At 41.3% G+C, this 13649-nt stretch overlaps 2 protein-coding genes across 6 annotated transcripts in view; both read right to left on the reverse strand.

Moving 5' to 3' along the window:
- Positions 1 to 803: 803 nt before the first annotated feature.
- ly6pge (lymphocyte antigen 6 family member pge) lies at positions 804 to 5115 on the reverse strand. The gene is made up of 3 exons (XM_023425747.2): positions 4859 to 5115; positions 2817 to 2933; positions 804 to 2173 (listed from the first exon to the last, which is right to left on the reverse strand). Exons 1-3 carry the CDS (start codon positions 4917 to 4919, stop codon positions 1980 to 1982), a joined length of 372 nt encoding a protein of 123 aa, XP_023281515.1. The 5' UTR covers positions 4920 to 5115; the 3' UTR covers positions 804 to 1979.
- A 1242-nt stretch (positions 5116 to 6357) lies between these two features.
- The window catches only part of tacc2 (transforming, acidic coiled-coil containing protein 2), a 51002-nt gene continuing 43710 nt past the window's right edge, over positions 6358 to 13649 (reverse strand). For all 5 annotated transcript variants that reach the window (XM_087179171.1, XM_087179170.1, XM_023425717.2 and 2 more), the window contains 7 exons: positions 10994 to 11143; positions 10816 to 10892; positions 9688 to 9731; positions 8134 to 8294; positions 7855 to 7961; positions 7444 to 7564; positions 6358 to 7347 (listed from right to left, as the gene is read on the reverse strand). In XM_087179171.1, coding sequence (XP_087035297.1) covers positions 7282 to 7347; positions 7444 to 7564; positions 7855 to 7961; positions 8134 to 8294; positions 9688 to 9731; positions 10816 to 10892; positions 10994 to 11143 — 726 coding nt within the window. In that variant the 3' untranslated portion in view covers positions 6358 to 7281. The remainder of the gene's footprint in view (positions 7348 to 7443; positions 7565 to 7854; positions 7962 to 8133; positions 8295 to 9687; positions 9732 to 10815; positions 10893 to 10993; positions 11144 to 13649) is intronic.

Consider the following 13649-nt stretch of genomic DNA (forward strand, 5'->3'; position numbering starts at 1 on the left):
ATGAATTGCAACAGTTATAGATTTGACTGCATCTGCTGAAGACAAAAGTGTGGCTGGACTGCCTCGTAGTGGAGGCTGTGTGAACTACAAGGAGACCTGCAGGGAAAAAGATGCAGATACAGCTGCATGCTGATCATATTTAGCTTTATTTTACACAATGTATATTATTCTATATGTTGTTTAATATATTTTATATGTGATTGAAATGTTGTGAGCCTCATATTCATGTTAATTACAATTCAATTCAATTAATTACAATACTTGTTTACCCACTTCACTAATGTGTCAAACTAAGCTGCTCTGTAAGAAGCGATTGTCGTCAGTCTTCTCTCCTCTCCAAGAATGACTATAACATGCTAACATGGTTCAGCCTGTGAGCAGCTGTTACATCCAGCTGTTTTTTTCTTGGCTTGTAAATATTGGGACACATGTAAATGCACCAGCTCATTTAAATGATCTACAAGAGCTCAGTTTTTGCTAATGTGCGTATAAGCATATTGACTGGAGGGATTCAGACACATAGCTTCAAACACAGCCGGTGTTTTACTAGATTCACATAATCTTTTCATCTGTATTTTGTGTTAGTGCCACATACGTGAAATAATTTAGCATGGCTCATAATTTAACATGTTCATCTTTTTAATATATGTCTGCTCCATAATGCAGGAAGTTACAGATCTTCTCTCGACAGTCTACCTCAAATTCCCAGGACAGAAAAAGTACGGAGTAATTAATTATTATTAAGTACGACATATATGTGCCAATATCAAGAGTGATGGTGCCCTATATGTTAACGATAAATATTCAATTTATAGATGCAAGTTTATTATTACAACATACATATAAAATTCTATATGTTTTTCACATTCATTTTAAACATGTCTATCTTCCCATCCTAGGAAAGTGGTCTCAGACTCACTGTATATGATATCAACATATGTATAATGACAAGCTTTGGGATGGATATATTTATGTGACAAATGTCTACAATATAAGCACACATAATGTGTGTTATGAATTTAAAGCACGTGTAAAAAAATGAGTTCCAACAACCAAAACATGACACAATAAGCAGTGTTGACCCGTCTTGTGCTTTTCATGCAGTTATTTTTACACCGTATGTACAGTAGCCTCTGCTCACACAGTCAGCCATCCTCCAGCGAGGTGTGCTCAGACTCTGCTAAGAAACTCAGTAATTCTTTAAGTGACTTCAAACGCAGTGGATTGACCTCATCGGTGTAGAGCTCCAGGCCGCATAAAAGGTTTATGTGGATTTGCAGCGTGTGAGAAGTGTTTCCTCACCTCAGCTTGTCAGATGTGTGACTGACAGGCTAATGACGTAATGGCACGCACCAGCTGATTGAACTCTCGGTGCCATATTTAGCCACAGTAACATCTGTTGCAGAAACACTTAGGCGTATAAGTGTGTTAAGTAAAAAAAGACAATAGATTCAGTAAAACGTAACTTGAAAGGTTATTAGTAAAAACTAAAACGAAATTGTCTTTATCCTATTGTTCTGTAATTAATAACTGTATGCTGAGTATCAAACACGTGGTGAAATGAACAAACTCAAACAGCACCACTTCCTCTTTAATGTAGGAAGCAAACAATAAATTATCTCTGCCTGTTATTTCAGCACTTCCCTTAGGATCCTACTTATTGGCTTAGTGAAATCCACTGAAAGTCGCATCTACTTGAGTTGCTGCTTAATGGATTGAATCCAACATGGTGCATATAATCCACATAGTCACACCTAGCACCTCAAGCTCCTCTGTGTACAGTAACTCAGTGATGTCGAGGTTTATGTTTAGATAGACACGGTAAATCAAAGTGGAGTGGTAGAAAGTAGAAGAGTGTGCAGTGTTGAATTAGGCAGAGTTATTTGGCATTTTTTGGAGTAAATGAAAACAACAGCAGTTGTAGTAGTTGGCATTTGTGCTGTGGATACTTGTTGGCATGATGAAGTCGAGCCATGCATCTACTTGAACAAGCAGTGGAGGAGCAGAGGCAGAAACAGCAGCAGATAGCTGAGTCCTGGCAGCTGGGAGGCGAAGCTTGTCACATTGCAGTCGTCACTGTAGCAGCAGTGAACTCTGACACCTGGTGCCCTGTAGCCCTGGCTGTTGGCCTGACTGCAGAAAGACTTGTAGGAGCATGACTTCATCACCCCACCTGACAAAACAGACAGAAATAGAAGTCAGTTACACTGGTTTTAGCTGCTGTCTTACACGGAATTACTGATTTACATCAAATAAACTTGTTCAAATAATGAAACTGCCCCGGCTGAATGATTCATAACACTTTAGTCTCATTTTGATTTTGACACTTTGCCTGTGGGTGTCCAGTAAACTGTAAGTACACGATGTACCTGACACCACGGATTTAATTTGAGGAAACTGGTGTATCCACGATGTGTCATTCACAGACAGGATGATGGTTTCCGCTGTTAGCCCACTTTTTGATTATTAATAAGGTATATTAAACTCCTGCCTTGTGCAGGTTTAAATTAGGAAAATTAGTTAACTTAATTTTGTGAGGAGGAATCGTCTTGGTGCCACCAACACATGGCGTCCTAATTAAGGATATTGATCGAGTAGGAGTAGCAAAGCTCTTCATTCCCTTAAAAGCTTCAGACCCCCTACTGACTGAGATGTGTCTCCAGACGGCAGCCTGTCCTCCATTAAACACACACACAAACACACCCACACAGCCTGGTAAAAATAGAGCTTTTTGTATCTTTATTGTTGCTAGCGAAAAGGCAGAGAGTAAACCAGTTTAAAAGAAAAGGCTACTACACTGTCACTGTTGGACTCACTGTCATGGCCCACCACCACAGCGCAGGCATCAGAGTAGCTGGGACAGGCTTTGGAACCTTGTCGGTTGCAGTCTTCATTATTGGAGCCCATACAGGTATAACATCGCAGAGCCTCACCTGAAGGAAAACAGAGAAGAAATGCTCCTATAGCACTGACTAAAGCCTAAAACAGTACAATCAAACACCATGGCATGTGGACAGAAGACAGTGTAGGCATCTCTAGTTTTATCCTGGTGTTCTAGAGACGTGTAGCATAGAAGATGAAAGAAGATTCTGTCTGTTTTCTTATTTATTTGATTGTTATTTTATTAAAAAGTACAAGAATAATGTAAAACTCAAAGATCAAGCATATGTGAATAATTTTAAGTCCCATAAAACCGTATAAATTCCTTTGTTCTTCTTATACCGACCTGATGTCATTGCTTCAGTTGATGGGAAATGTTTATGACGCTAATGCGGGCGACAGTGAAAAAATGTCCTGTGTCAGATGTCTTGACTTCTTCTTTCAGGTAATGCTGCTAATGTCGCTGATGCAATGTTTGTCCTTTAAAAACCCATATTTAGAGTCAGCTGCAGGTCATTGTTAAGACAGCCAGCTGCAGCTGCTCAGGCACGGTAAACAGCAGCATTACATTGTGACACAGTCAAAGTAACTCAGTTCCATTTATCATGAATTCAGAGACCCAGCTCCTTTATGGAGACAGGATTTATGGGTTTGATGAGCACACACACACAGGCAATGGTAACTTCACATCTGGCTGGCTCTGATGTGTGATGTTGTTTAACAGGAACAGTGAGAGTAAAGTGAAGAGAGAGAACTAATTACTCCCTTTCTTCACACAAATCTTCCCAAATAAAGCAAAGAATTAAACGGGTGCCCTTAGATTTAGAGACACATGTTCCTAACCTTCAGCTAAAGCTTAAGGAAGGCACTTCAGCACATAAAACACTTCAATGTCTGTCTAAAGCTCTCCAGAGGAAGCAGTAGCTGACCTTTGAAATATCACTTCAACGCTTCCTTTTGAAAACCTCTATCCGTCTCCTAAATTCTGAAATGGCCCTTCAGAAACTGCCTTTAATGCTTCTTCTTAAGAGGATCAAACAGAGCTGGACTTATAGGAATCACAGAACGCTTCAAACATTCTGTACAGCAGCACATCTCTTGTTTTGGCCATCAGAATAACCTCCTTTAACCCACTGGATGTGTCTTTTATCATTTAGTTATGATGGCAAAAAAGTTGCACAGACTCACAAAGTGTTTTTTCCATAAACTTATAGACCAGGCAGGTGAATTTTTTCTCCTCATACCAGCAACTCAAATCAAATCAAATTACTGAATGTCCGACTTTCACTGACAAAATCATAGTTTTCACAATAAAACAAAAAAAAAAAAACAAGCAAACAGCAAACCATACATTTTTGTACAGATTGCTATGCATTTGTACGAGTTGGTCTATTTTCTTTGCTGCTTGTGTGCTCTTCTGTGTGTTGACATGGCATGTAAATGTCCCCTGCTGTTTGAGGTTGACCCCAATCTATCCCCACAGCACAGCCGCTCTACACACATGCTATGAGTATTAGCCTGCAGGCCTATTAAGAGATTAACTGCTGGGATTGCATGCTAGTTACAGTCTGAAGGGAGGAAAAATGCAGGAGAATTACCAGAGAAATTAACAGCAATTAGCAAACTTGGCATAAATAGAGTCGTCAGTGAAAAATAATCTTTTTGGAGTTATTACAAATGCCAGGCATTTTCTGAGGAATAAAGAGCTGTAGCATTGTTTTGTCCAACATTTCCTGGTGTCTGAAAGCAGAACCAATTTTAATTCAACAGGTTCATGCCGCTCATGAAAAGACTAAAATACAGAAGACAATAAGAGTTAAATATTCTTGGAAAGTCAAGAGTGGCCAGGGAGAGGAGCACCTGAAGGGAGACACCAACCATGTTCAAAGACAGGTGGACAGAGGGTTGAGCAGTGATCCAATAGGAGGAAAGGATAAAGGGAAGACGAAACAAGAAGGGTTATAGATATTGTCCTTACTGTTGGTTGCTAGCAGGACCAGGGAAAGCAGGAGCAGCGGACAGTAGTGGACAGCTCTCATGGTGCTGGTGGTCTTCAGTCTTCCTGATCACACAATGAAAAGCAGGTTGTTTGCTCCTAAAGCCCCCTGAGCTTAATCTGAGCTATACGATGAGCTAATATCCCCCTCCTGCACCAACCAGGAGATTACCAGCGCCTCCACTGGGGCCCACAGCTCTGTGCTGAGTGTCAGTGGTTGTTTCTTCTAGCAAAAGACGTGTACTACGATTCATCCTGCACCTTTCACCTTACTACTGTGTTGTAGCCACACCCATCCTGAGTCTGGCTCTTCCCTTTTCTTGTCCCTGTCTCCACCTGGTCACGCCCTTACGGCACCCTGCTGCACCACGACTGACCACTATGAAACTGATCTCTGAACTTAACTGACACTTTGGCCCCACAGGTGTCCATTTAGTTTCTTCAGCGCCACGTTCATTTGGCAAAGGATGACTGTCCTTTGATTTTGTATCAGTATTTTGTTGCTAATTATGTAGATATGCCATTATTCCAGAGGGATGTTCTTGGTATATGTTGCAGCTACTTCAGTCTGATTTTGGAAAGGTTAACTCTTTTTTATCTAGAGATACAAATCAGACTGTGCATTACAGTTTCAAGAATTGCAATAAATCATCTCAGTATGGCTGTCATCTTTCCAAATGATACTGCTTTTCTAAGTATTTTTCTTTGGTTCGTAACCTTTTTTTTGGCCAACGTACCCCGGCATCCATGCCACTCATCACCACTCATCCTGTTCTAAATATGTTCTGTCCGATGGATTTCAAACTGCACGTCATTTAACACTATTTATTATTCAAAAGTGGAAACACGTTCAGTAATTTTTTTCATATAAGACTGTGTGATCCTGGAATTGTTGGTTTAGGTTTGATCTGGAAGTTTGCATTCATGCTACTTCCACAAAAATGTCTCCATCCTCTTGCTTTCTAACTAGTTTTCACACACTCTCGATCACAAAACTTGGTGTGAAGGTACATCCTGTGCAGTTGGGTTATTGTAGTTGGGCTATAATATAATATCCTAAAGATCAGCCTCACAGCAATTTGTATTTCCTCCTGAACATCAAAATGTGGATAAATATGTACATTTTACTAAATCATCATGTCTGTTCTTTCAAATTAGCATCTTTACTATCTGGCAACTGCAATGTACTTCCTGTGGTATATCTACCCCTGACTGGAGAAAGTAAGTAAGAGAAGAGGAAAAGAAAAACTAAAAAATAAAAGTTTGTGATGCATCATTTACACATAAGCAGGATCACCTGTGCTTGTGCATCTGGTTTCCTGACACTGACTGGAAGCAGGATATTGTCAAATAATCATAATCACCTCTCAATCCCAATTTATCAGTGGTCATGCCATTAATTCATGGAGTGTGATGTTTCAAATGGGGGCTCATTGTGGGAAAACATGTTGTGCGGGTTAAGAAGCAGAGTAAAGCCAGACTGCTGTATTGCCATCTTTTATTGCACTTTGTAAGCAGATGCTGTACAGTAGCTGTGCAGAGAAGTTATTCCTCAGTGTGACACAACGACCATAGCAGGACCAGGACATATCCATCCAAAATGAAATTACTCCTAGTCACAACTGAATACAGTCACGATTAGTTTGCTTTATATCAAAATAAAATCCAAAAAATAAAGTCCCACGATTTCATCGAGAAAGCTATGACAAGTATGACAAATATCTACAAGGTTACATGAGGGAAGCGGACTGAGGATGACGGAATAACTATCAAAAATGCAGATACTTGGAGTTTCCTACAGTATATACAAACATTAACATTACAACTTTTCTCTCTCTCTCACATGCAGTAAGCTATTGTGATAAGTTTGTGTTCTCTTAGTGGTGTATCAACATTTCATGAATGAATCTAACTCTCTGGTTCTCTTTTTCAAAGTCTATCATTCTCTTGTATAAAGAGGAGACAACAACAGGAGTGGTTAAACAGTCTTCTCCCTCAATGGCTGTCATGGCAAAAACATTATAGATAATTTAACAATGCGCTCACTTTCTCATTATCATACACACACCCACACACACACACACACACACACACACACACACACACACACAGACACACTCATTAGTGATATGGTAAATTCTCTAAAACTTTAAACCAGACCCCCCCGATACAGTACGATACACTGACACATCAAAAATGTACAGAGTGATTAAGAGGAAGCCATTCCTGTGGATCCTGTATACACAAAGTCAGTAGGAAATATAATCCCAAGGCCACTTTGGCCTCAGATGTCCGTCAGTCCTTGAAAGAGTGATAAATATTACTGATCTGCTTCATTTTCCAAGTAGTTCTTCTATAAACACAAAATCTTTTCTTTCAGATTTGGCCTGGGTGTGGCGTGGCCGCTAACTCCTCCCCATCTTGGCGATCAGCTCATCACAGATCTTTGTCAACTCCTCGATCTCTTTGTTCTGTAAAACAAAAGTTCATTTTACAGTTTATATACTTGTTCACATGGATTTTTTCCCCTGATTTCATATCTTTTCACATCTCATCGCACCACTGACCTTTTGCTCCAAAGTGCGCTCCAGAGAGTCCACTTTCATCTGCTCCTTCCTCAGACTGGCCTGGTAGGCGGCCTGCTCCTGCCTGGCCTTCGCTCGCACCTGAGCTATTTCTGCATTGGCCCTGGAAACACACAAGTAATATGATGAGAATCAAGGCACCTTTCCATAACTCCCATCAGCTTAGGAAGTCTTATAAAAGCACAACCTCACATCTGTAAAGCCAATACAGAATCGATCTGTACAAATTTCAAATATATACTGTTCAATCTATAGAAACAGCTACTTACATTACTGGTCTATATCCAAACATTTCAGCTGGGCATCGAGTTATTGTGTAGGAATCGTACTGTGGTGAAACTACACAGTCAGAGTAAAACAAACTTGAGATAAAGAGAGTATGCACAGACTCACTTGTCTAGTTTCTCCTCTGCATGAATCTTCAGGGCTTGGTAGCGCTGTTCCTCCTTATGGACTCTCGACAGATACTCCTGAGCGCACTTCTTCAGCACCTCTTCATTCTGACCAGAGTGAGAAATCATTTAATTGCTTGCCATAGGGCTGTCAAGCTAAATTTTAGATGACTTACAAGGCCGGTCATGCTGAAAACACTCATTAGTTGTGAATTAGTTGTGTGAGTGTGTGTATGTGTGTGTGTGTGTGTGTGTGTGTGAGTGTGTGTGTAGTAGTCACCTTGCGGAAGCCCTCCAGCACATCTTTCATCTTCTCGTAACGTCGGAAGAGGTCGGCCAGAGACTTTTCCACGGAGTTGAGGTCAGCCAAGGCCTGGTCCTTCTCCATGATCAGCTGCTGGATGGTGTGGTGAGAGAGAGACTTCTCTTTCTGGTCATCCTCTGATGGACACACACAGACACACTGTAGATCAGGTCATTATTTCTATGAACTGCAGAGTCTACTGTAATGGGCACATATACCGTTTAAAGACCAAAACCAACACATACGTACAAACAAACACTTTATTTTTGATGATATATCAAAATGGATTTGTGAATTGAAATGGCTTAATAGCATTTTATACTACACTATATGAGTATTTCTGATAAACCAGTGTAGCATGCAAACAAAAACACTGATCAATGTGTGAATTAAAGAGACTATAGGGACAGAGCAGGGGGCTGGTTTCCTTTGAGCGGCTTCTACGCCCTTCAGTATTATATGACAAAGCTCCCACAGTATTTCGACCCCCTCCAAGCTTTCCCTTTCCTTTCCTATGACAAGCTTAGATGTCCAACCTGCTTAACTCACTAATTCTGCATGAATGACGCAACCCTCCGTAGTAGAGAAACCAAGTGCAGACGTGCACGTAAAGGTTTCCAGTGGGAATATTAAAGGTTTTGATCACATTTTGTATAAAGTTGCACTGAATATAAGCAGCTGAGAGATCACGTAAAGGTTGGCTGAACAGAAAATGCCAAAGGATTCTGTCCTTTTTACCCATTAAAAAAAACTATGTCTCAACATACAGGATGAAATGCAACAAAATGGACAAACAAATGTCACTGGATGAGATGAAGAAAGTGAGCACAGCTGCTCCCCCTCTTTGACGGACGGATGGAGAGATGTGAGCTGACACAAAGAAGTGAAGATCAAGTCCTTGTTACTCACCTGGCATGCCTGTCAGGGTTATCAAACAGTAAGGGGCAAAGATGGGAGCAGAACAGAAAAGAAGGGACTGTGTTAAGTCAAGCTGGGAGGGCAAGACACGTGACAGAGCCGAGTGTTAGACACGAGCAGAGACAGATTGTTCCCTTTTTTCGTGACAGTGTTTTAATGAGAATAGAAAATGAAATTAGACAGCAGCAAAAATCAAATTTTCAAGAATGTCCAGAGGTGGCGAGGAAGATGTAGGTGAATAAAGCAGGGACGTCAGCCTGCAGTGGAATTTAATGAGTCCAGAGAAGCTGGACACGAGTGGGCAGAGGTGAGCACTTCACCCTCCAATGACATCAGGATTCAGTTCACATCAGTCAAACATGAAAGCAAGCAAACGGCAAAGCTAGCTTGTGTTAGAGGATTAAAAAAAATTCCTTGCTCTCTTAAAAATATATTTTGCTCAGGTTGCAAATAAACAAGTGCAGCAAAAAGTTGTGGCAGAGCTTGGGGACCAAAAGTAATTGATTTAAAATAAAATTTATGTGCACTGAAAAGACAGAGGGTGGCGTAACCTGTGATCAGTAGTTAGGTCTTTAAAGCTACTGAAAACTTGTATTTTAAAGTTGAACTCACCTATCATCTGTGCAATTGTCTTCTCATACTCAGCAACAATTCTCCTACGGATGAGAAATTGTACATCATCAGTACATGGAGGGGTTTTTATCAGTATAAATATACAATCATGCAATTCATATATTTGCCTACACCAATGAGTATAGAGATCTGTCTGTCTGCCTGTCTGCTCATTAGCAGGATGTCTAAATAAAAACATTTAGCTAGAATTGGGTGGATATTGGTCAGATAGCTGTGGATGTGGCACAACAGACAGACAATTTATGCTTTTGGTCATCATTTTTATATTGCACTTATATGCTGCAGGCTTCAAAAGGTCCAAGTTCAGTGAAAAATTGGCCTTCAGTTTGTTTGTTTTTCTTTTATTTATCTGCACTGTGTTGTTCCCCTCCAAGCCAAGGACCAGCAGGGCCCAATAAGGAGCCTTGTTTTGGGAAAAGCGGGTTGCCAGAGGTAAGAGGATTGATTAGCCATGCCTTCCCCTTAGCCTCTTAGCCCCTCCTTATCCTGAGCCCAATCAGTCAAATGAAGTAAGCTCTGTCTTATCCACAGTAACTGAGCTGTGGCCAGCTGGACCCGCACCCACCACCTGCTGATAGAGAACATGGTTTCAGTGCTGCATATCTATATCTCCTTGATTCCCCATTAGTCACTAACAGCCATTTGTCAGACAGATCATCTGTAGTCATAAATGTGAGTCTATTTAATCCCAGTTATGAGCTGTTGTCAGGCAGTTGATGCTGTATAATCCAAACAACAGCAATTTAAAGCCCCTTAACATATTATCCCATTGAGATCAAAGTTTTAACTCTTTAAAACTATACTAAACTATAAAAGATATCAACCACATCTATTTCTGTATTCTCCACCACTACCCCTAATACCGATAATAAGATGGACTTCTTTGACTGGCTCACCACTCTGCGGTTAAACATGGCTTTGTTTGTCAGTGTAAGCATATAAACCAATTGACGAGTTAAATGATTATAATGGATAAAGACACTAAGTGCCATGACATGGTACCATTTAACAGAAACACAGAAAGGTGTTAATCCATGCTGCTGTGTACTATATGGGTGGGACCTCATTATGATGTAGGAGATGACAACCCAAGGTGCTACCTCTTACCTCATCTCCACCACTTCCTGTCGGCTGTCTTCATACTTCCTCTGCCACTCCAGCACCTCTTTCTCCTTTGAAACAATCTGAGGAGGGTAATAAAAGCATCAAGCCAAGTGCGACATGTTAAGTTGAAGTACATATACAGTATTTATGACCTCTAGAATAAACTGAATTTTAAGGGCACCTCTTCTCGTGCAATTCCCAACGAGTGGTCCAGATCCCTGGGCAGGTGGGGACTCTCCCCTTCGATGTAGCTGGTGTTGGTGGTGGTGGTCCTGGCGTACAAGGAGCTCTTGGACACAGCACTCTCTACTGGAGATGACAGGTCTCTGTGCTGCTTCCAGGAAGCAAAGGAGAGGAAGGAGAGGAAAGGAAACATAACCAGTTACAAACCGGACGGAGCTGCAGACGGGACACCCTCACCCTAGAGCCCCCACGCACATTCTCAACAGGATTCCTGAACCAAACCGCAAGGCAGCAACAAACTATATTAAAATGTACCACACAGCAAAATCAATATGTAAATGAGGCAGGGTAGTGATGTTCCTGAAGACTTGGTCAGCTGCCACATGATTGGATGAAACAGTCTTCATAGCCACAGTATTAGCCAAGTGATTGGCTGATGCTGCCCCCAGCTGAGCGGCCATGATTACCTGCTCATCACAGTAACTTGAATGTGATTGGGTCTAGGCAAGGCAGAGGGGAAGGAGGGCAGCAGCTGATACAGCAAAGGACTGCATCATAAACAGGACAGGGTGGATAGGGTAGCAAACTGGGCAGCATGGGAAATAGATGTTAGTCTCATGTTAAAGCAAACACCACCATACTAAACTGGTCTTACCTGTTGGGGTTAGAATCATTGCCTGATTCTTTTACATATAACTATGGTGTGAGGTGAACCAGGGAATTCACAGGATTTATCATTAGAAAGACTTTGGATATATTGTTGAAGCATACTGAGAGACACTACAGACCAATGTACGTATATATGCATGTGTTCATGTGACCGTTGCAACTTGTCAACAGCTCCTCACACAAAACATCATGCCAAAACGCAAAAACAATCCTCGTTCTGGTGCCATTTCCGGTCCCCTCAAACTCTGCTCTGAAAGGGATTTAGTCATCCTTGGGAGAGCCGGATTATGGGAGGATTTGATGAAATGGTTGGGGCTCAGAGGGGACAAGGAGATTGAGATCCACTAATACGTGGAAAAGAGAGTGAAGTGTTTGTTCTGTCTAGGGCAATAATTCCATTATTCCACTGTGGGTAAACACTGGTCAAGTTCAGGTAACCATGGACCTCTTTTGCTTTAAGTCAGGTACTGATTGGGCTTACCTTCCCAGTTCAGTGAGGTTTAAAAAGAAACTTTAAGCAAATCATAACTTGTTTACTCGCCGTCTTAAAAGAGACAATCCCAAAGACGTATCTATGAGCAATGGGGAACTGTGCTTTCGTGGTGCCATTCTGCCAAACAAATTTGTAATGCATGAAATCACCACAAAGTAACTGCGACACAACCTGAGAGTCTTTGGTCCCTGGGGGCAGTTCCGTACTTAGCCCAGTTAGTGATAAAGCCTTGTACAAAAAGCACCTATCACATGTCTAGTAAACTGCAAACATTTTAGCGTCACTTTCAGGAGTGCTATAGAGAAAAATCACACAGACTTGAGGAAAAACTACTTAATGTCAGAAAGACAAAAACTACATCAAAAACAAAACATCAAAATAACCCAGTAGATGTATAAACACTACAATAGAGACACTAAATGCAACTGCAGGAAACACAACTCGGATACACTTGCTCACAGGGACAAAGGACAGCTATGGTGGGCAACAGATGGAGGGAGACCGTAAAAAAGGTCTCAGACTCTCTGTATGATGGATGTCTGGGGTCTACAGGAGCTAGAGTATACAGTGCAGTCTGTAGGTATCTGGACAGTTGCTTTGGCTCTTTACTCCAGCACTAGGAGGGTAAAGTGCTGAATTTCACCTTTAATTTTTGCACGTTTATATCTAAACTGGGTAAACAGAGCAGGAAAGGAGCCCTATCACTTGCTGGACTGTACAGGAATTGGGGGTATTTTCTATTAAAGAGCTCTGATCCTCACACTCTTAACCAGTGTAGATGTGAACACCTTCAGTCACCTTTAAAGCTGAAAGTCAGAACTTTAACCTCAGGGTTGTTTCAAATCCAGTGTGCTCTGAGCCACAAACAACGAAAAATGTGTTCATGACCAATTTATTGGACTGCACTGTAATCGGATGAAAAGGCGGACAGATCACACGGGTATAACGTTCCTCTTACTTTGAATAGGGGCGAACCGTTGATATTCCACCGCCGAGTACTGGGTTTCTTGAGTCGAGACTGTAAAATGTGTGGGACAGCAGCATGAGACATGGAGGGAAAGAGGAGTGGGAAGCGCCTGCCCTGCTCCAGCTCTTACGAGAGTTTTTCCACTGACCATATACTGCAGATTCCCCACTGATCAGTAAGCAAAGCAAAAAGAAAAGAAGAAAACTCTCACCTCTCACTATTCTTATATCCAGACATATGCTGTTTCAACACAAACCTTCCAACCAGCAAATTCCCAAGTTCTATCTAAAATGAACACTGGCACCTACCTGATGTAACTGTTTGTTAGTGCTGTTAGTCTGGGAAAAGGAACCAATCACAGAGCAAGAATGTGACTGGGATTTAAGGTGATGATAGCAAAGCATCAACAAATACATCTGGAGGAGTTACATCTGTATAACTCCTGCTAACATTAACTCTACTGTGAGACATTCCCAGTCACAGTCATGCTCATGTATGTTTCTCATGAACAGACAACATGGATGT

This window comes from Seriola lalandi, unplaced genomic scaffold (genome assembly GCF_002814215.2).
Source record: "Seriola lalandi dorsalis isolate HSWRI2012SDOR001 ecotype SW California unplaced genomic scaffold, Sedor1 jcf7180002054795, whole genome shotgun sequence".
Classification (NCBI taxonomy): domain Eukaryota; kingdom Metazoa; phylum Chordata; class Actinopteri; order Carangiformes; family Carangidae; genus Seriola; species Seriola lalandi.

Bases quoted from the DNA above. Each gene is read 5' to 3' on its own strand.
- ly6pge (XM_023425747.2), bottom strand. From the start codon at position 4,919: ATGAGAGCTGTCCACTACTGTCCGCTGCTCCTGCTTTCCCTGGTCCTG. The intron at 2,934-4,858 runs GTAAGGACAATA...GTTTTCCTTCAG, and splicing joins GGTCCTGCTAGCAACCAACA to GTGAGGCTCTGCGATGTTAT. The intron at 2,174-2,816 runs GTGAGTCCAACA...CTGTTTTGTCAG, and splicing joins TGTGGTGGTGGGCCATGACA to GTGGGGTGATGAAGTCATGC.